This window comes from Rhinolophus sinicus, linkage group LG05, assembly GCF_036562045.2.
Source record: "Rhinolophus sinicus isolate RSC01 linkage group LG05, ASM3656204v1, whole genome shotgun sequence".
Classification (NCBI taxonomy): Eukaryota; Metazoa; Chordata; class Mammalia; order Chiroptera; family Rhinolophidae; genus Rhinolophus; species Rhinolophus sinicus.
In genome coordinates this window covers 68,711,013-68,734,054 of record NC_133755.1, presented here as the reverse complement: position 1 = coordinate 68,734,054, position 23,042 = coordinate 68,711,013, and the positions used below count along the sequence as shown (strand labels likewise).

General features: G+C 39.1%; 1 protein-coding gene across 1 annotated transcript in view; it reads right to left on the bottom strand.

The window, feature by feature from the left end:
• Positions 1-204: 204 nt before the first annotated feature.
• The window catches only part of SLC9A4 (solute carrier family 9 member A4), a 61,357-nt gene continuing 38,519 nt past the window's right edge, over positions 205-23,042 (bottom strand). Inside the window, exons 8-12 of the mRNA XM_019753793.2 lie at positions 21,693-21,854; positions 15,675-15,771; positions 10,608-10,739; positions 9,761-9,848; positions 205-4,591 (exon numbers count right to left, since the gene is read on the bottom strand). Coding sequence (XP_019609352.2) covers positions 4,239-4,591; positions 9,761-9,848; positions 10,608-10,739; positions 15,675-15,771; positions 21,693-21,854 — 832 coding nt within the window. The 3' untranslated portion in view covers positions 205-4,238. The remainder of the gene's footprint in view (positions 4,592-9,760; positions 9,849-10,607; positions 10,740-15,674; positions 15,772-21,692; positions 21,855-23,042) is intronic.

The window sequence follows — 23,042 nt, the reverse complement described above, 5'->3', positions numbered from 1 at the left end:
ACCTTGATTTGAGAACCACCCATTTTGATTCGAGATCTGTATTGCTGTGCCTGGAAACACAGTAGTGATCATTTTGGTTCAGTTGACACCATGGCTCCAATTACTTTGTTGAGCAAACCCTAATGAAGGCTGGGCAATGGAAATTTTTATTTCTAACCTGTCATACTTACTTGAGCACCCCTGGCTTGGAAGCTCATTAGAGTCTCAGAAAGAAAAACAATTTATTAATCAAATATTGTGCACAGATGAAACAACATATCACTTGCTAATTACAGGAGTGAGTAGCACTGATGCAGGCATCTCTTTTATTCCTCTTGGCTTATGGCTCAATTAACAATTAACAGTGACTGATGTCCTACTAGGAAGGTTTCTGTCTGCACTCCTGGATTTTCTCAGAAGGAGTTAGAAATAAGACACTTGACAGAGTTTAGTCAGGAGAAAAAAAAATTAAAAACTACAGTAAACCAGCTGTGTTATTTGTGGGTAAAATATACTTGCAAAAACCTTAGACAACACCAACACACATTCATTGACTTTGTTCATGAAAAAATTACTCTTCCTAATTTTAGAAAGTTATGAAACATACTAGAAACTATTTTTTTTCCATGCTGGAAATTCTTAAACACTTATCTCTTTAATCAATATTCGTAAGTTAAGAGAAATCACTTTTTTGGAGGGAAGGTCTTTTTGGAGGGAATCTAATAAACATTCCAAGCTGAGAAATCAAACCCCACTGAATGTTTCCTCAAGAAAGAGAAGTGTTCCCTTTCTTCACTGGGAACCTATCATGATAGGTTCTAAATCTATCAGAGATAGGGCTTCTAAATCCACTGTTTCTGTGAGAATAAACCGTGATTAGGAGTAACTGTCTTCAAAGTAGGAAAATGAAATAATTTTGAGGTAATGACACAAAAATAAACAAGCTATGATTGAAAAACATGGATTCATATCCAGACCTTATCTTTGGCTTTGCTATTGATTGATGGATGCCGGATAGAGACATGGCCAGGTACCGTTGTGATCCCATTTTTCAGTGCTCTCTATTTCTGTCACAATATCTCCCCAGTGCCCTCTATTGTGTTAATCAAATGGCCTCTCAGAAAAGTCTCAGATCTCTGTTATCTATACTTCTTCATGTTATCCAATCAATGTATGTCTTCTCTCAGGAGTACGTATTTTTTTAGCCTAAATAATTACAGCTGGCAGTCATCAAGCTCTTACTACAAAACAAGCACTAAGCTAAGAATTTTACACATATGATCTCATTTAATCTTCATGATCACTTCATGAGGTAGATACAATTATTACCTTATAATATCCTTTGGTAAATTTCAGGGAAGATAAATAAGTCGCCTAAGGTCCCACATCTACAAGTGCTCTGACTTCAGAACCTGAGCTCTGAACTAATTATATTGATTTTTAAATCTAAATGATTGGAGTGGCAGGCATTCAAACAAGGGAGAAGTTCTTCTGAGGGCTTCTTTGCAGGCTGAAACCAACACTGTAAGCTGAAAACCTGAGTTGTGCTGCACCCCTGCCATGGAAGTCAACTCTTACATAGCAATGGGAACTCTGCCACCGAATTCAGGTGATAATTTCAGCCCTACTTCCCATGGCCCAGTAACTTTTCCCAAAAAGAGAAACACAGAAGTATATGGCCTTCATGAGCAAGACAAAAGCATGAAGAAAGCAAAATCAAGTGTCCGGAATCTCATCTCCTCTTTGTCATAGCAGATCACCTTCTGCAGCTCAAGTCCAAGGTTCCTCTTTTAGCAGGCTGATTAAAGATGGGAGACGTGCCCACTGCATCACATCAAGGTTGGGGAGGTGAATAAGAACATTTACAACATCCCAAAGACCAGAGAACATGTGGAAAACCTTAAGGTGGTATAGGATAAATGCAAAGAAATGCTACTTTTTACCCAATTTCAGAATTCACTGAAACCCCAAAACATTCAGCCTAACAATATAAATAGGTTTGGAAAAAGAAACAAAAATCTTACGAAGGAAAATTAGTTTTTTTGTGGGTTGTTTGTCCTATTTTTTGAGGTTGAAGATAAAAGGGCAAATTCAGCCACTGGCAGAGAAGGTGGACTGATCAGTAGACCAGAAGTCAGTCCCAAGAGAACACCCCTTCCGGGATTCCATGTTGAGGAGAGAAGAACCAGATCTTCCTCAACACCCAAGGGGAAACTTTCTCTGCTGATCTGTATGATGCCTGTTGGAAAAACTCATCATGCAAAGCTGATTCCCAAGAGCATTCCTGGGGCACCTATTATACCCTCAACCAATCCACAGAGGGGCTGTCACTAATGGAATGAAGATCAGATCATACTGCATTTTGAAACAATGCTGGATAATAAACAAAAAGGCCATTTCCATATGAGCTCTCAAGTCTACCAGAGCTACCAGGACCACTTATACCCTCAACCTCTTCACCTTTCAGGCAGGAGCTCCAGGGCCACTTCCCAGACTCGGACAGCCCTGGCCAGCATCTAGATGAACAAAGTCTTTGGGGTAAACAACTCTATTCATGGTTCTACCAGGTGAGTGGCAAGTCCTAATCTACTCATTAAATCCTACCACCTCTCTCCCAAATGGCACCAGCATCTCAGAGAAAAGCAAAAGGACAGGTGGGCTCCTTTGATTGCCATTTCTATCACTGCAGCAGGAAACTGGGTGAATGCCACTCACAAATTATAAATCCATGGAAAGTCATTTATCCTTTGTCAATCAGTGGCCCCATGGATTATACTAGAGGATAAGCTCACATCCTTCAAGGGAAAGCAGACCCTGGACTGGTACCTGGTAGCTTCTCAAGACCTCATTTTTGTCACCTGGAAAATAAGAAATGTCTGACAATGTCTCTAATGTCTTATCCAGCTCTAAAATATCATCATCACTTCAACATTTATAGATAATTTACCATACAAGGCACGGTCATAACTTTGAAAAAGCTAAAACAAATAGAAAAAGATAAAGCCAAGAAACAAATTATCCTCCCTTCCGTTAGGCCAAGGACCATCGGAGTGAACACGTGCACACGTGTAAAGTGTGATTCCCAGATCAGTTCCGTTACCTGTGCAAAGTGCTATGGTGGCACCAAGGAGGAAGGGGATCACTTGAGCACTTCTGATTAAGGGGATCAAGGCAGATCTAGGAGCCAGGTGCATTGGATTGTGACCTTTGAAGATGCATAAGATTAAATCAATTGGGGTAGTTAGACATGTCAAGAACAGCAATGATAAAGGACATTGTGGTTAATCGATTACTATAGATTAGCCATTTAGTACAATGAATAGCAATTAATAATTATTTGTTAATCTATAGATGGCTAAAAGAGAGAGAAGATGAGAGGGGAAGGAGGGAGGAAGGATAAAGTCATCTAGCAAAGTTGGTGAGCTGCAACGTAAGGGTCAAGGTCAAGTCTAGGGACAATAAAGATGGAAAATTAAGTTGGAAAATAGTTTCAATCCCTAGGGCAAAATATTACACTCTGCAAATGCACATCTAATAAACCTGTTGTTCATGTCATTGCTATTCAAGCATACTTATGCCTATTTTGTGTCTAATATTTGTTTTTAAAATAAATATTCCAAATGTAAAATGGACAAACCCATGCTTTGTTCATAGATTAAATCTTTAGTCTGTATCACATATGTCTGTTATTGCTACTGATTAAACACAGCAATGTTATGATAAATTTTACCTCTCTCCATAAATGTAATTATTGTATAGTGCATATCAAAGTCAAAAATTGAATGCATTCTCTTGGGAGGGAGGCCAACCAGTTTGTGAAGCCAGCAACTCACCACATGACCATGGCAAGATGCCCCCATTCGGGCCAAGACATGTCTAAGGCTCCTCTCAGTTCTACCTTGATTATAAGTTGCACATGCATATTGCCAAGCGAATCACTCACCAATCACACTGTATCTCAATAAAGTCCATGGGCCACATACTCTTAGACATTCTTAGTGAATAATTTCTGAGGTGATGAATGTCTATCGCTCACAGGGAATTATCTACAAAGTACATCAGCTAAGAATGTGACGCAGCCTGCAAGCTTTCTCCCAGTCCTCCAAAAACTTTCCTTGCCTCTTACAGTTGCATGTTTAATACCTTTAAAAAAAAAAAAGTAAACCTAATAGCTTTGTTTAGAATTCTGAAAATCCTTCTTTCACAAAAGAGGAAGATGGATTCTTGTGAAGCACAGAAAAATCTCGTGGAAAATAAAACTATTTTTTTTGGAGCAAAGGACTGTGAGACCTGTGGTCCCTTCTGCGTCTGTGCTCAGCTGACCACCTGGACCCAATTGTTGAGGCCTCTTCCTCACTCTCTGCTCCAGATTCATACTCCTCATCTACCGAATGAAATAGAGGTTTGGGCCTTAAAGCTGCCCATCTGCCTCTGCCAACACGCTCTTCTTGGCTTGTACTTCTTGGATAACCAAAGTTGGATGGCTTCCCTCCTCTGTTTAAATTCTTCATTGGGATTATTTCTTGTATCAGTTGTCTTTCTTGAAGCGACCTTGTTTGAGAGTTTGCATTGAACATGATGAATGAGAGGTCTGAATCACTGCTGCTGTTATCTAGGAAAATATGACAAGAAGAGGAAAGAACAAGACCTAAGATCAGAGAGAAGACTTAATATCCAAATGTCAAGAGCTCAGAAAAAAACAGTACTTCTTGAGGCTCCAGCTCTAACACTCAACTTTCTTATCATCATGACTTTCTCTTTTGAAGTTTGCTACCCCAAGGGGGAGTGGAATACAATTGACCCTTGAACAACATGGAGGTTAGGGGTGCTGACTCCATGCTCATTTGAAAATCCATGCATAATTTATGACCCCCTCCAAACTTCACTGCTCATAGCCTTCTATTGACCAGAAGCCTTACAAATAATATAAAGTCGATTAACATGTCCTTTGTATGTTAGATGTATTACATACTCTTATAATAAAGTAAGCTAGAGAAAATAAAATGTCATTAATAAAATCTTAAGGGAGAGAAAATTTACACCACTGTACATATCTATTGAAAAATATCCACGTATAAGTGGACATATGCAGTTCAAACCTGTGTTGTCCAGAGTCAACTGCAGAAGCTAAATGAGCACTGTTATACATAAATAGAAATGCACAGAAACCTGTGTATCAAGCTCATCTCCCCTAGTAAATGTTTTTTACAACATCAAAACAACTGGCCATAAGGCACACGGATGCTTTTTGTTGTTGTCAAAGACCAAAGCTAAATGGAAGGTTACGTGGTTCTGTGATATGAAAATGGTGGGTTTATCTCTGTTTGTTTTTTAATCAGTAGTCATCAGAAAGCATTAAATCTGAGTTCCATCCTTTTAACTTTGAACTACCCAGTCTTGGAGAAACAGGGATGGGGTATGAGCACAGCAGAGAGCCATGTGTGGCAAAACAACTGTGACTAGATGCTCTCATTTCAAAAGAGGTAAGATAAACAGGTTGAGGCTGGCGCACAATGACAATGATATGATGACAGTGTCTATTTATTGCGAACTTACTATGTGCTTGTCACTGTGCTAATGATTTTATATCTATTATGCCATTTAATCCTCATAATAAACCTTTGTGATGAGTGAAATTATGATGCTCATTTCATAGGTAAAGAAGCTGAGGTTTCAAGAGGTTAAGTGACTTTCAGTGTCACACAGTGAGGATGGAACTGGAGTTTGAGCAGAGCTTGTCCAGCTATCCATCCACTCTTTGTCAGCCTGTCACGGCCTCTTTCATATATGTCATGTGCTGGTCCAGAGGGCTGCGTCATGAGAGGAGAAAGCCATTGGGTATCTATGTAATTAATGCCCCTCTTGGGTTACCTTCCTAACACCTAAGCTATGCCCAGGACATTGCATGTCCTTACTTCACTGTGCATACATCCTCAAAGGAATATTTTTCACAAATCTTTTTAATTCTCATTTCCTCACATTTTTAAGCTTACTTTTTATTTTCCCTGTAAATATTCTCCTGAGAATTTAGGTATTTTAAGACTTTTAAATCTGAAAGCAGGCTCTTTTTCCCATTCTCTCTTCCCTTTTAGAAGAGCAAAGCAAAACAAAACAAAACAAAAAGCAAAATCCCCAAACTAGAACTAATATTATACTTGACAAAATGTGTTAGGATGTGGGACATCAGAAAATCTTAAAATACCCTCTTCAAAACTGTTTTTCCAAAATGTGACCAAATTATTCTGAGAAGGTAGCTTGGAAGTTGAGGGGGAGCAGGACGCCAGAATCAATGCTCTGAATACAGAAAACATTAGTATGTTTGTCCATTTTTTTCATGACCTCCCTTTAATTTGCACTCTATAGTCTGGCTTGGGACCAGAGTTCTTCTCGGTCTTTTGGTGTGTGGAACACTAAGAAAACCACGGCCTGGATGCGTCTGCCCCCAAAGCTGACCCTTCCTCTCATGCCCCTCTTCCCCGTTTTGGTTTCCAACCACTCCTTCTCAACATACAAGTATGCTCCCATCATCAGACAGATTCTAGCTGCCGTCTGCTGACCACCTTCTGGTTGTCGAAAAGTGGGCTCCAAGCCCTAGAAAGAAGCTTAGGCAGGTGTCTTCCAAGGTTGAACTCAACTTAAATCATTCAATCTGTCCAAAAGGGGAAGAAGTAGTTGGCTGGAAAGTGGAAGGAGGAAAGAAAAAGGAGGAAGGGTGAGGACCGCCCTGTCCTATTTGCACAGTCCTCGCCCGGTCAGCCAGGGACTACTTGTTGGATGGACATCTTTCTCCGTGTTCTCTCCTAGAGCCCTGGCCATTCCCTGACCTTGTCCTTATGCAGAACAACTTCAAGTTTGCAGAGAAGATGGACTCAAACCATTGTGCCTAGATATGCACTGAGGATTATCTCAGTCTCACCCTGTTATTATAATTCTTTAAAGCTTATTAGGGATAAGTCCCACTTCATTATGTTTCCTTCTTAGATTTGTAGTTTTACCACTCTTTTTGCTCACCTAGCTGAGCACATTTGAAAGTAAAAAAAATTTGTTGGGATGAAGATTAATTCATGTAGAACTGACATTTCTGACGTGTTGTCTTCCATTCCAAGAACATCTCTATCGACCCCTATCAGGTCTTCTTTGATACCCCTCAATAGTGATAATAATAATGGCTAATATTTATTGCACCTTTACTTGGTCCCAGGCCCTGTTCTAAGAGCTTTACTGTGTACTGATTGGTTTCACATCAGGGCAGCACTTTTGTATATGGGAGATACCAAAATTCTTTCCTTTATAGAGGAAAAATGACAGCATAGAGAAGTAGAGTGTTATGTTTTCTTCATGTAAGTCTGATATATATCTTCCTAGGATTTTATGATTTTTACTGAAAGTATGAGAGAGGTGCCTTCTAGGGCATCTACTGAAAGGATAGGATCCTTTAACCTGTTAATCTGGTGACTAATGTAAACACATTTCCAAATATTAGACAACCCCACCTCTGAAATAAGCCCTACTCTGTAAGGTGTAATATTGCTTTAATGTTCTGCTGTATGCTGTTTACGAGGTTAATGCTTTATTTAAGATGTGTGCATTAGTGCTTAGGTGAGGCTGCTCGGTGGTGCTTTCCTGCTCCCATAGCATGTGCTATTGAGGCTGTCTCAGGAGAGTGACCGTGAGCGTTTCATGTTCTCTATTCACCCCAACAACGTAAATAGCACCAGATCATTTGTACCAGGAAAATTTAAGAAAAATTAATCCATTATACACCCTATAATTGATGTTCTTTTGTTTGTTTGCCTTTGTTTGTGGAATAGCTCTTTTATGACATAATACTAGTTACAAGACCGTGACCTGGGAATAGATGAATAGATCAATGAGACAGAATTGAGAGACCAAAACTCTCTCAGGAGAAATGACTTTAGTACAACTAAGGTGGCATTTCATCTTAAAGGAAAAATGATGTTGGGACAGGAGCATAACTACTTGAAAACAACCTCTCACTTAATTTACACAAAGATAAATCTCAGATGGTTTGAAATCTAAATGAGAAAATTAAACTATTAAAATTCTAAATGAAAAATATTGGGTAAATCATTTTCTAATATTTCTGTGGAAGATCAAGCAGATTTGATGAATCAGAATCTGAGTGGCAAGTACGTCTAAAAACTAAAAGATAAATTTGAAACTTGAGGAATAATCATTGGCAACAAATATGAGACAATGGATGATATCCTTACTATATAGTGTTCCTCAAATTCATTTTAAAAAAACAAACAACCAAACAGAAAAAAAATGGGCAAAGCAAAAAGAAAAACTTCTCCAAAACAAATACAGTGCCTCTAAAACTACAAAAAAATGTTCAATGGAACTAAAAATTAAAAAAGACTTGTATGAAAATTAAATATGGTATATAAATTTTATCCTATTATACCATAGATTACTCAAAAATTTGACAATAATGATAAAAGTGTTCAGAAATGTCCTTTCTCATACACTGTTGCTGTGAGGGTAAATTTAAATATATGTAATTTTTTTACCTAAAAATTTTACTTCCAGGAAAATATACTAAGGAAATAATTGGCTATTTGTGCAAAAATACATCACAAGTGATCCAAGGTACTTATTCATTAAAAATTAAAAATACATTAAATATTTCTTAAGGATTTAGCTAAATAAACTATGAAGCTTTTATATAATTGATTATTATTAAGTCATTAAAAATGATCACTAGATTCATATGTATTGACATGGAAATATGTCCACAACAAACAGTTGAGTGAACTAGACAATTTATAAGTTAAAAAACAATGACTATACTATGATTTTTTTGGTATACTATAATGCTGATGTGTTATGTCTTTTGTTTGTTTGTTTCTTGTATCAGGTACGGGCAGGGTAGAGATCAGGATGGTGTAGAGAGAATTATAGAACAATGTTCGATAGTGATTATATCTGGGTGTTGGGTTTCAAATGTTTTTAACTTTCTTTTTATGCTTTTCTATACTGACATATTTTCATTTTATATCAAGCATATTTTAAAATCAGAAAATAATAAAATTTCACTTTAAAGAATAATTATATTCATTGTTCAAAGATTTAATTCTAAACTCCAATGCATTTAGTTTCTTTGAGTTTCCAATGTGATTTTAAGTCTTAAAAATTCTAAGAAAATTAAAATAGAAAACATGGTCTGTTACATATAGTATGTTACCTTTTGATAATAGAAATCATTCTATGTACATGTTTTAAGTATAACAACTTGGCTTTTATTAGAACAATAGGCAATTCAATAATTCTAAGAATTCTACTTAAGAATTAGATTTTAAGTGGGAAATATTTAATCAGTAAATTTGACGGAATTATTTTAGCAAAATTTAACCAACTTTGGAGAATTCTGCTAATATTTAAAGTGTGGGTGAATTGTACAACTTCAAAAAAAAAAGTGCCCATCTTCTCTTTCTTTAAGACAAGGCTCAGCAAATTATGACTATATCCAGCCCACTGCCTCTTTTTGTATGGCCCACGAGCTAAGAATGGTTGTTACATTTTTTAAATGGCTGATAAAGAAAAAAAAAAAGAATATTTCATGATGGGTAAAAATAATATGAAATTTGAATTTCAGTATCCATCAATAAATTTCTGAATTAGAGTCATAAAAGTGTTTTTTTCTTCTTCTTGTCATATAAGTACCTACATAATATTCTTGACTTTTGACCCACGAGCTCTCAAATTTTTACCATTCAACCCTTTACAGAAAAGAAATGCAGCCAGGCACACAGGTTACCTGCGAGTTCCTCAGCCCTCAGGTCTCTTCTTGTTGGCTGAGGATTGCTATAGGGAAAAGAGAGGTAGCGGATGTTTTTGGTATCAGCCTGTGGGAAATAAGTAGAAATAAAAGCAGAATTAGCTACTACAATTTGGAGTTTCAAGTGGCAAACAAAGTGAAGGGCACAGACAGACCTATCCTGTGGCCTCTTGTTTGGATTCGATTAATGACTTTCAGTTACTTTTGTTGAAAGAAAACAGAGTGCTTCAGCCTTCAATATGTATTTCCTTTCCCTCTCATGATAAAACAGAGCATTCAAATCTCTCAAAGTTACTCCCACAGCCCCACTGAGATTAGGGTAGAGAGGACAATTCAGATGCAGCTTCCACCCAGAAGTCCGAGGAAGATTGGTTTAATAGAACCTCAAATAGAATAGTTCAGATGCATAGTGGGTGATATGAACGTAAAGCATGAGTGTCTTGGCACAAACAGATTCTTCCCTGTATCTTCCTGGGACAGAAGTAAGTGTTCCAGAGCCAGGGTTTCCTGTGCACAGAGGTCCCCTTAAAAGTTCAGTATCGGGCCACCATAGCGTCTGGTCTAGACTCACAGCCTAGTGACTGTGTTCTAGTCACTGATACATTCTGGAGGGAAGTTTGCTGCCACCCACCCCCTGGACAGACTTTCTCAGGTAACTAAGGCCAGGGGCCCAAAGAGGGACACTCATGTGTGGTGTCCCGAGCCCTCTTACTTCTGTATTTCTCTGACAACAAGGCAGTGGTGTGTTTGTTTGCTTAAATACTGATGGTATCACCTGAGGAGGCCCTGGCCCAGCTCTCCGGTGAGTCCATACCCCCCACCTTACCGGCTTTCCCCACGGCAGGCTATGGCCTTTCCTCATGCTGTCCCGTAAGGTGTTATAGCGGCGGGTCAGGATCTCTTTAGCCTGTTTCTCACTTGTTTGGGGTTTGAGGTTATATTTGTTGTAGGACAGTGTCTACAGAAAGACAGAATGTCAAATACATAAGGATAATAAGGGTATCTCCGGTAGAACTTTCAATGTCAGGAAACCATGGAAATATCACAAATTAAGAATACTAGAGCAAGATTACACAGTGAAAGTCATCTGAGCATTTGCTTTAATTACAGAGGAGCAAGTGTGTCCTTCCCCAACCCCCAAGAAGAAAGGTGTGTGACCGAGGCCACCCCTAGAAGGACAGACCTGTGGTTGGAGCCTGCGCCCACTGGCTCACAGAGCAGTGCTCTCCATCTGTACTGATCCTTTGTTATCCTGTGGTGGTCCCTCTCCCTAAAATACCCACCGACTTTGGCTGCCCCATACACACATTTTCTTTCCCGGGTTGTATTTTTTGTGTTAGGCCAGTAGTTACTCAGCATTGGGATTTAATGGATCAGGAAAATGTCAAAATGACTTTGGGAATTTCTATGAGGTTGCTATTTTTTAATTTTGGCAATTAAAGATACATTTTAAAAAATCAACCAATCACTATGACCAGCTCCAGTTAAAAAAGGAAGAGGTCTTTTAACCAAAATAGGAGGGAGGACATCATCTCGGATAAAGAGCAGTCCTTCAAATTGAATCAGTTCAGCCTTATGAAAAATTGTCCTCACTCAGGCCAGTGGAAACCTGTCTTAAACCATAGACCAACATCAGTCTTTAGATGTTTGCAAAGTGCTTAACCGGACCTTCTCTCTCTTCTTCTCACCCAGGCTTCACCAGTGAATATCCTGTTTCAGCTTGGTCAGTAGGTCCCAATGGATAATCGATCAGGGCTGTAGCCACTATTGCTCTTGCTTAACAGATGCTTTAGTGAGGATATTCAACAGCAAAAGAGCACACGCTCTAGGTGCTTGGTGTCATAATAGACACGGGATTTAAAAAAATGAACAAGTTAGAGTTACAGTCTTCAAAAGGCTTATAGTCTACTGAGGGCGTTAAACAAATAAGCAGGTTATGTGCTCAGGTAAATGATAAGACCCTGGGGTCTGCAGGGAGGACAGGCAAAGGACACTTAATCCAGATGTGGGCAGGAAAGATGCATTGCACTGAGCTGAGTCTTAGAAGCTGAAGGGAAGTGGGAACACATGAGACAAGACATAGCTGTGAAACAACTGGGGAAGAGAGAGGTGGGGCCACTGGAGCAGAGCTGGGGATTTGTTATCACAGAAGAATGAAGACTTTATTTGAAGTAGGGTACTAGGGGTACAGGAAGGAGTTGGGGACAACCTGCCAAGAGAGGAGACTACATCCTCCAGGCCAAGGGTCTCTTAAGTGGGGTGCACACAGATGATCCCCAGTCTGAGAAAATAAAATACTAATACTTACATTTCCATAAAAAATACAAAAGAGATTAAGTTTTATTAGTACTTAATATACGGATTTATAATAGAGCCTCACTTGATCCATATATGAGATGGTCAAATTTCCTGTCAGAACAGAAGAGGATGTTTGTAACAAGGTGTTTAGTTTATTGTTTGTGATTTAGTGTATACACATCCAGTTAAGTATCTTTGTGGCCATTATTATCTATTAACTCAATAACAGTTAACTAATCCTCACAAAATAGACAATTGTCTAAAAGTAGTTCCAGAATGGAGACAAAGGTTGGCGGTCAAGGGAACATGAGGAATCAGCAAAGCCAACTTTTTCCTTCTGCTGATAGTTCTTTACCAGCCACTCTTGACAAATTAACCAATCTGACAAGAACTTGGTCAAAAATATTGAATTTTGAAGCCAGGTTGAAATATGGATTTTTATATAGCATTGCCAATGATGGACCTCAACCTCAGTGCCTTTTATACATTGAAATATTAAAGAGTGACATGTGACACTGTCATAAAAAATATTTAAAAATTAAGCATCTAGAATATGGAGACAAACTTTTACAATTTTTCATCAATGTGAAATTCATGCAAAATAACCTCAGTGTGCATGTGTTTACACACACACACTATATACGTGTGTGTGTGTGTGTGTGTGTGTGTGTGTGTATACACATATTGCTAGTAGGAATTCCCTATACCTTGATTTGAGGGGAGGCTGTACTTTGAGGAACATTTGGACACTTTTTCTTTGATTTTGCTTCATATCCCATCACTCGTGTGCTTGTTTAGTTTGCCTGTCTTCAGGAAGCATACTAGGTCCTATGCATATAATGTGTACCCAAGTTTCTTCCCTCTCCTTCCTCCCTGTTTGCCCTTAATTTTTTTTCAATTACAGTATACATACAATGTTATATTAGTTTCAGGTGTACATCCCTTTCTACCTTTTGATGAAGGAGTTGGTGACTGTTTAAAGCCTGTATTTCTCACTAACACTTGAGCTCTATGGGAGAAAGATGTGTATTCTACATGTGCATTCAATCTTTGCTGAAGTAAACTAAAGTTGAATAAATTGTTTTCCTTCTTTGAAAGTACATAGAAATTCTGACTGTGACCTGATCATTCACACCATCCCAGGGACGGCCCATCAGTCTCTAACTTATCCTTAGGGTCTGGGCTGAGGCCAGTTTGTTCCCTTGTAAGTTTAGAAAGAGTGTTTCCCAATCTCCATCCCCACTGAGTTCCAGAGAGCTTCTGCTGAGGTTCTCCTGCTGAGAATTTCCAAAGGTTAGTTCTTCAACTTCCTTGCCAATGAAAATCTTGTACTGGATGTGCTGAGGGATGTGGCTTCAAACAGGAGTGGCTGGAGGTTACCCCCCCCCCCCTTCTCCCAGTAGAACAGACCCAGCAAGATGAGTTCAGTTTCAGATCAACTATGTATTAGGATCTCCCAGAGTTAAACCCCGAACTCATCCCAGCCTTGCCCTAAAATAACTTGACTCCCAAGATGGCATCTTCCAAGCTGTGAACTGTGAAAAATGCCCCAACTACAGTGTGAGACCTACCAACCTATAACCCAAGCTATAGGACTACAGATGTTACCTTTTGTGACAGTCCTCAAAATGGTAGATAGCCCGCTAGAAACAAAGCAGATGGACTGTTGTCCTGGATTGCATGTTTAGAAAAGTTTTTCCTTCAAGAGAGCAAAAGGACCATAGTGGATGTCAGAAGTCACATGACCCACATAAAAGATGGGGTGAGAAAGGAAAGACAGGAGGGGAAAGGACTGGTAAGTTTCACTCTCTCAAATAACAAAAGTGGAGGTAAAGCCATCGCAGAGGCTTGGAAACCCCTCATATGTTCTCATGTGACTTCTCAGGACCTATTTGCTTATTTGAGGGGAACAAGGCAAGGGGATACTGCATAGCTTAGAAGGGGGAAACCTGGAAGACAGACTGACTAGGCCTACTGATCAATGACGAAGGGTGTGGCTACCTGAGAATCTGCATAAAAGAATAAACAAGAGATATCATTTGACTAAATCAAAGTCTCAGAAGGACTCATCCAGCGCCCCCAGAAATGTTCCCACTATACACCTTGGACCAGTTCCCAAGTGCCAGCATAGACTCCATACCTTTTTCCAAAATTGAGACTACTATGCCTAAAACATCTCCTTTTGTTTAGGCTTTCAGCATTGTAGTTTCAATATTCTAATCTAAACCATCTCAATTTTCTGAGCTCTGTTACAGTCAATCAGATTGAAACAAGTATCATCGGTGTCCAGGTGGCATCTTTTTTCTGGGCAGTTAAACTCATTTTAGACTGGGTTGGAGTCACAGGATCTCTATTTCCATTTCTGGATCTTTCTCTAAATTCAACCTTCATCAACCTGGGGAGAGGCTGTGGCTCTCACCAAGCTAATCCACATTCTTCAAACCAGGAAGTTCTCAACTATTTATCTAAGGCCGAATGTGATAGTCTCACTGAGACAGTTTCACTTGGAATGGTTTGAAAGCTGTTGGATTTACTCTCAGTGTGCTATGATTGATGCTGACCTATATTCTTTCAGCAGATACAGAGCCTTTCCATGACACAGGCCCCTTAATCACTGACTTTTCCAAAGCAGGAAGCCAGGAAACGTTCACTTTCTCTAGATCATGTAAGTCTGGAGTCATGGAAAGAGCGTTGGGCAGGCAGTTGGAAGATGTAGGCTCTTAACTTAGATTTGTTTTGTGACCTTAAACAAGTCCGATAAACAACTCCCCTAACCTCAGCATCATTTGAAAACAAGGAGCTTCAACTAAATAGATGGGTTTTTTTTGGTCCCATCAAGACTACGATCTATGATATAGTCACAAAAACCAAGGCTCTCAATTGAATTCACTTATAACCGTACTCAAGAATTGGGATGTTCAATTGAATCCTCAAACTAAACAAACAAACAAACAAACAAACAAACACTCCTAATTAAAGGACACAAGTTTACATATCATTTGACTAGATCACAGTTTAGGAAGGACTCACCTCACCCACCGACCCCAGAAATATTCTTACAATGCACTTTGGACCAGTTCCCAAGGGCTAGTATAAACTTCATACCTTTTGTCAAAACTGAGAAATAGTATGCCTAATATGTCTCCTTTTACTTAGGCTTTCAGCATTGTAGTTTCAATATTCTAATCTAAACCATCTCAATTTTCTGAGCTCTGTTCCAATCAGTCGGGTTGAGAAAGTGACTATCATCAGAGTCCTAGTGCCATCTTTTTTCTGTGATGCGGTGGGTGAACTCTACCACTTGTCCATCTCTGGAGGGAGAGGGAGAACTGCTGGTTCTGGGAAACACCAGGTTGCAGGGCTAGGGGCAGCCTGACCTCTAGGGCCAGCAACTGGATTTGCATTTCTTTTTATACCACAGGTGCCAATTTTGCAGCAGAAACATAACAATTAATTTTCTGTTCTGCAAACTAAGCAGGGAGAAATTGTTTAGTAAGGAGGCTGCTTTAGAGAGGATATTGTGACCAAGAACTGATTCCTGAAGGATTGCTTGCTAGCACAGGCAATAGGGACAGGTCAGATGGCTTATACTCACCCTTTGTCGAACTTGGTACATGTTGCGTGTCAGAATGTCCCTCATGGACTCCACATCTTCAGGGGAAAGCCTTTTGGTTCCTTGTATCCTCTGGGCCCTGGAAACATCATTGAAGGGAGGTAAGCATTATTCTTCCATCCTGGCAAGAGTGCTACAAAAGTATCAATGTACCTGTGGGGGTTCTAAGTTCCAGAACCCCTGTTTTTACATAGTCTTTCCTACTGTTTTAGTAAGTTCATGTGAAATGTCAGTATATGCATCTTGATTTACATTTTGAAAATACAGTTTCTTTGCCTTTAGCTTTTATTTGAGAAACAGAATAGATAGCTCATTTTCAAAAGGGGTTGAAGGAGGTGACAAACCATTTATTTTTCCCCCTTGTATCTGTTATGAATGGACATGTTTGCAAAATACAATAAAAACAAAATTACAAAATAATACCATAAAATGCCAGCCATATGTTTTACTGTTAGATTAGACAGAAATAGGATTACTCAGTCAAGGCCTACTCTTGGTTACGTCTGTACGAATCGAGGATAGGTGACAAACAGCTCATGGACAACACCATCCACATACCACATTTTGAGCAGCATTGAGCTCAGAGAGTATTAAAACGTTATGAGTACGCTTAGGAGCACCTTTATCTTGGAATTGTCCCTTTAGGGATTCTATCTTTGGCTAAAGAATAATTGTAAGAAACTAATATCGTATTTTACAAGGAGAATTAGACTATTTTCATCACTGAAAAGTCAGCCCAGTTCTGAGACACTGGGAACTCTGTGCGAATCTAGAAACAGTTGACTGCTCACTGCCCCCGCACTGACCAGTTCCCCAGGGCTTCCTTCACCATTAGCCCTCCCACCCCCCTCAAAAGGGTTCAAAAACCAAGTCATGCCCAGGTTAGCAGTCAATGCACAATTGTCCTCTGAGGATTTCAAAGTCATGACATTGCTATGTGCACAATTCACCTGTGACAAATATATTTGATTTCAATCATTTCAATTTAGTGGAGGTAGTTTCTAAAAACTTTTTATTCCATTCCATGAGTAATATATCTTCCATGTAGAACATAAGAACTAAAGACAAAACTAAAGAAAATTAAACTTATCTTTTACTACTTCACTTCCCTTAACATCTTGGTATAAACCCTTACAGAGTTTTGCTTTGTTTCTTCTCTAGCTGCAGCTCTTCAGAATGCATAAAGGAGCTGCTGTGCTCATGTCTGCCTGCAAAGGCTTTCGGGTAATTGATCATGGAGATGAGTAGTTAGTTATTAGTTTTGATACAGGCCACTTTTTAAGTATTTTTTCCCAAATATTAGTAGCAATATAGCTATAAGTAACAAAGACGTTTTGTAAGTAGTGTACAATTGGTAAAAGATTTTTAAGGACTTGGATACTGGATATCACAGTATGCCAGGATTTATTTAGCAATGCTATCAGTATACTGACTAATGCCCTTTTTACACTATCATTGAAACCAGAGTTTCCATATCTCAGCTCCGCAAATGCCAACACTATTGATATTCAGTCACCACCCTTACTGATGTAAACATTATTAGACGGGCATTTCAACCTGTTTAAATATCCTTCAAATATAAGTTAAAAAGTCCTTCAAATACAATTTATTCTTATTTAGATACACCCACACATCCCACAATCTGAACATATGTCTTTATTATTGTGGAAGTAATCTATTGTTAAGCAGAAACAGCAACTAATCAAACAGTTCCATTCTCTATATACATAATAAAACAACCAAATATGAAAACCCACTGGTAGAGGAAATGGTCAAGTTAAACTTGAGACAGCAGTAGATCTAACTTGGCAGTCTCCCTGGTTTATAATTGACCATGATGGGAAGGACAAGACTTAATTAAGGTCCCTTCAGGCTGCTGGCTGGATGTGTAATTCAGATATCATCCCTCATCCACACCGAGAAGCTGCAGCTATAAAATTATACAGACAAATTATTAACTTGGGCCAGGTGTACCTGGAGTTTTCCACGTGTCACTTCATTAGCAAAATCATCTCTGAAATAATCATAGTATGAGCACAGGCAAGATATGATTCTTAGAAAAACTGACTGCTAATAATTTGTAGGTCAAAAGAGTAAAATTAGAAACTGAAAGACTCTTGTCATTGAAACATTCATTCATGATCCATACAAGAGATCTCTGTCACCTTAAATAAAAGTCCTGTGGTAATTTCATCGCTATTCAGATCAAACTGGGAAAATCTGAATCTAAATGTATTTGAATCAAAGGTTCACATTTCTCTTAACTTTTTAAAAAATCGGATGCTACAAAAATGTAAAAAGAGGGTTCAATTCTAAACATAGCAATATAGATATGAACTCTTATCAATGTTATATTCATACCATAATATGAATTCCCAAAAAATCAAATACTATACCCTGATTCATTTAGAAGAATCCATCCTCTTATAGCTTTTCACATGAAATCCATGGGAAATGTATGCTAAGATGGCTGAAGGACATGCCCACTGAGTAAACACTGGTGCCCACAGCTCTTGTGTGAGTGTGGATGCTTTGTGTCTTTTTAGAAAGGTCACCAAGATGACCAACACTTAAAATGAGCGAAGAGTGGCAGAGAAGGCCTGGTTGCCCACAACACAATGTCCCATTAGGAAGTGAAAATGGCACCAGAATCTTCATTCCAGGGTCTTTGGCGTAAGAATGCATTAATATAAACTTATACCTGTCAATATGTGATCAACTTAAAAATTCTTCAACTATAATAAATTACAGTATGCATTTCTATAAGTGGCATGTAAAATTATTTGGGAGTTTTTGAATATGATATTTTGAAGTTGTAGAGTTAAAGTGTGCTACGCCTATGAATTTATAAATATTTCAATATCTCTTTTATAGTAATGAAATATTTTTTAAAGCTTCCATACTTTTAATCATGTTGAGCCTGTATCTTCTGATATTTCTAAGAACTGACTACTCACTGGTAAAATGAGGTGTCTTTTACTTAGAGGAATCATTCAAGTACATAGTCTACCTATTGCATAGGGTTGTTTTAAGGTCAACTAAAATAATGCATATCAAGGTAATGGAATTCTGTAGAACCAACACCATGTGCAATATGCTATAGACAACTTTTGGTGGGAGTGTTCTCTGAAAGGTCATTTGGAAATCTAAACCCCTGTAGAACAATTGCTTAAACTTCTAAAGAAAAAAAAATATATGTGCATTTTGCTGTTATCATTTCATACAGAATAATAAAAAGTGAGCTGAGTACACACTTCTTTTTCCTATTATTGTATGAAGGTTTATTTACTAAGAAATTAATGGCTTTGATCTTAGGAGAGGAATTCCTTTTTGCTTGATGTCCTACAGATTTCTGATGAGATCAAATAAATGCAATTTAAATATGAAACCTGTATTAAATATTAGTTTAAAAATGCTCCTCTCCCACCCCAGTTAACTGGTTTAGACTATAGGTGGGGCGGGAAAATTCTCTTATCTATAAGGTTCTCTTATTAATCTTGAATCGGTGTCTGAAAAACTGTCTGAACAAATAATTGACTCAACAGAAGGGCCCCCTCCAAATGAAGCTGGCTTACAAATTGTCTTGAGGTCAGAAACTGGGGCAACTGTTTATAACCCAGGCCACATAATGCAGAGATTCAAATTCTGTTTTCATACAGGATAACTGATTCTCATTTGAGATAAGTGCCCCTACATTCCTAGACAAGTGCTCACATAACTAATAAGCAAACCACCTGAGGAAGTTCCTAATGATTGAAGCTGCCTGAACCTGTCTAGCCCTCCTGCAGTTAAGTCCATTCATCCTTCAGTGAGCAGGTCAGACGCCTGGGGACCAGAGGAGTTTCACTTCTTGTACTCTTATAGCTTAGGATTATATGTTTGTGGCCTTTTTTTAAATATTAATATCACCTTTTGTATTAATGTCATGACCTTGCTAGGGCACAGACGGTGTCTGTTTCCACACAACAGGTGCCCAAGGAACGGGGTTGGGCCTAAGGTGAGGTGAGTGAGGCGCTCGCGTCTGGTAAGAGGATGCCAAAAAAGTTCAGTAGTCAAGTTACATAGTATTTGAACACAGAATTTTAGACAACAAAGGTCAATGTAAAAAAAAAAAAAAAAATCCATGATGAATAAAATATCAAGAACATTTTAAACAAAGACAGGATCAATATTACTGATTTTTCCTTCTGCCTCTGGCCCCAATATGGCTCAGCATGGCACTGCCAATAAAAATTTGTTAGTACATTTTCAATTTAGTGTCACAAGCTTTCTTAAAGCCATGTAATGGGCAGCACCAAAACCAAACAAACAACCAACCAACCAACCAACCAACCAACCAACCAACCAACCACAAAAACAGTCTCACTGAAAAATAAGGCAGAAAGCTTTCTGTTTATATCAACAGGGCCTCAGGGACACTGGTACTTTATATTGGTCCCAGCCCATGTAAGAAAGGCCATGGTGTTTCTGATTCATTAGCAAGTAAAGGATGAGAAATAACACTCAAGCATCAGTGACAATTTTATTTCTATCTATTCTTAGCCCTTCTCTAAACTTGCTTTTCAAATGTGAGGATGTAATTGAAGCTCATGATCAAGTGTCTTTACTGGCTAAAGATGACAGGATGAAGGGGCCTGTGTTCTTCGTCCTAAATATATGTTCTCACTAATTTTTCCCAATGGGGGTTGGGGGAGGGATAATTAATTCTTGTGATATAGAAGGGTTTTTTGCTAAACGTCAGAGAGTTAAAGCAACTTTAAAAATGTCTAGACAGGGGCCGACCCAGTGGCTCAGGTGGTTGGAGTTCCATGCTCCTAACTCCAAAGGCTGCCGGTTGGATTCCCACATGGGCCAGTGGGCTCTCAGCCATAAGGTTGCCAGTTCAATTCCTTGAGTCCCGCAAGGGATGGTGGGCTCCGCCCCCTGAAACTAAGATTGAACATGGCACCTTGAGCTGAGCTGTCATTGGGCTCCTGGATGGCTCAGTTGGTTGGAGCGCATCCTCTCAACCCCAAGGTTGCTGGTTCGACTCCCGCAAGGGATGGTGGGCTGCGCCCCCTGCAACTAATAACAGCAACTGGACTTGGAGCTGAGCTGCACCCTCCACAACTAAGATTGAAAGGACAAACAACTTGACTTGGAAAAAAGTCCTGGAAGTACACACTGTTCCCCAATAAAGTCCTGTTCCCCTTCCCCAATAAAATGACATTTAAAAAAAACATTTAAACACATTAAAAGACATTTTAAAAAAAATGTCTAGACAGCTTTTGGGATAATTGGTTTCCAGATGCTCCAATAGAAATGCTATGCTTCAAAAGAAACCGTCGTGTAATGATGGACATATATATGGGTCTTACCCCTCCCTACACCCTGCTTCTACACCAGCTCCCTAAGGCCTCTGTTCCACAGGAAACCAGTCCCTTCCTTGCTCCTATTCCAAGCTGCTCTCACACAGACTTAAGGCAAATCTCACAATCTCACACAGATTTTTGCCTCAGACACAATTATAAACACAGCTTTCTCTTTAAATAGCCCACCGATCACCACACTACCACCACTCATCCCTGAATCTAAGTTAGCCTCCCAGAATGCTGACCTGGTCTTTGCTCATACAAAAGTGGAAGAGAAATGACTCATGGGAGGAATGCAACCGTAGGATAAGCAAAATCAAATGAACAGGGGTTAAAGCATGGAGAGTTCTAATCAGGAAGAGAAAGTCTTGCTGTAATTCTATAAATTCAGTTCCCCCTCCTCCCCAAAGAAAGGTGGCATACAACTACAGTAGGCAACTCTTGCTCAAAAGTAGTTTTCAGAAGTTAGGTGAAACAGATTGAGCATGGCCAAGCTATAAAATGCCAAGACTTAGATCATCTCTCTTTTTTTTTTCATGATGCATTCCTCATATTTGTGCCTCTTCACTCCCAGTATAAGTAGAATAGTGAGTTCGTGTCCCTTGAATCTGACATTGAAAGCCTAGATCAAAGAGCAGCTATGACTTACTGATGGGGTATGGAAAAGGATGTAGAATTTAGGATCCCAGTCTCTACCATCTCAATGGCTTGTTTCATTTCCAGCTTCTTGTACAAAGAAACAATGCTTGATTTTGGCAGGTTCTTTCGAATTAGGATTTTCCGTAAATATCTGTGATCAAACTTCTTAAACCTAAAAATGAAAACCAACATTTGGAAATGTCTAATGCTGTATGTGTTATGTAAGTACGTACTTTTCTTAAAATAAATGACTACTTAACTCTAGTCTGAAAAACACCAGGATAGTGCCTGGAATGTAGAGCCTTTGAACACATTTTTTGAAAAATATCATAGAATTTATACTTTTTTAAAAAAATAAAAGTAAAAGAATGGCTTACTGGTTTGAATATATTGAAAACCAACTAAACAAAAGGAAGGGACAAGCTGCAAGCAGGGCAAAAAAGTGCATAAGTAGGGAGAGAGAGAGGCCCAGCTCAGTTCAGATCCAATTGTTAAGAGAAGAAATGAGGGGGTTGAGGCTGTTGAACAAGTGTTCCATTCTAATAGCTCAAAACAGTGGCAGCTGCACTTAAAGTAACACTGGTCTGTCCAACCAGAACCCAATAAGTTTAAATGGCCCAGTGGTTAGAGTAGTTTTGCCCATTATGCTGCAGATCATTTTAAATCCTGCCAATTAAGGGGTGGCGGTAAGAACTCACATATATCTTGACAATATGAATGACACAGAATCTAAATAGGCTGGATGCTCATGGCTGTTGATCACTGTAGTGAACCTCTCGCCAACCCATTAGACTGAGCTGCATGTCTGCATTGGTGCCTTCCCTGTTGGCCGTTTGTTTGGAGTCGCAATTTTTAACACTTCCCATCATTTTACATTCAGAGAGTAATTTGCCTACTTTACTTTCTGGAGGGGAACATAACTCCCTTGGGCTGCTGGCTTATCATCTGGTGATTGGTTTCTTGGTCTGTGAGGCGAATGGACTCTATGAGTCAGGTCTCCTCCGGGTTTAGTAGCCTGTGAATCCTCGAGCTTTGTGACCTGTGTGTGGCACCTACCAGGCTCACTCTTGCTCCAACTGAGTCCACCCCTCAGACTTCTAGTTTTCTGACTTTCTTCATGAGAGTCTATTGTTCCTGTTTATTCCTTCATCACTGTCATCGGCTCTCCAACCATCGGGACTTCTCTGACACTCTTCACACTGACCTCATCTTGACCTTGTACCATTCAATGCCTGTGGTTGCCCTTGCCCTTGCCCTCCTTGTCACATGGCCTCTCCTGATGTGCTACTGAGGCATTTTCTCTGAGCCCTCCACATCCTGATTGACACCTGTTTCCCTTTCAGTCTCCCTGTAGGCCTCT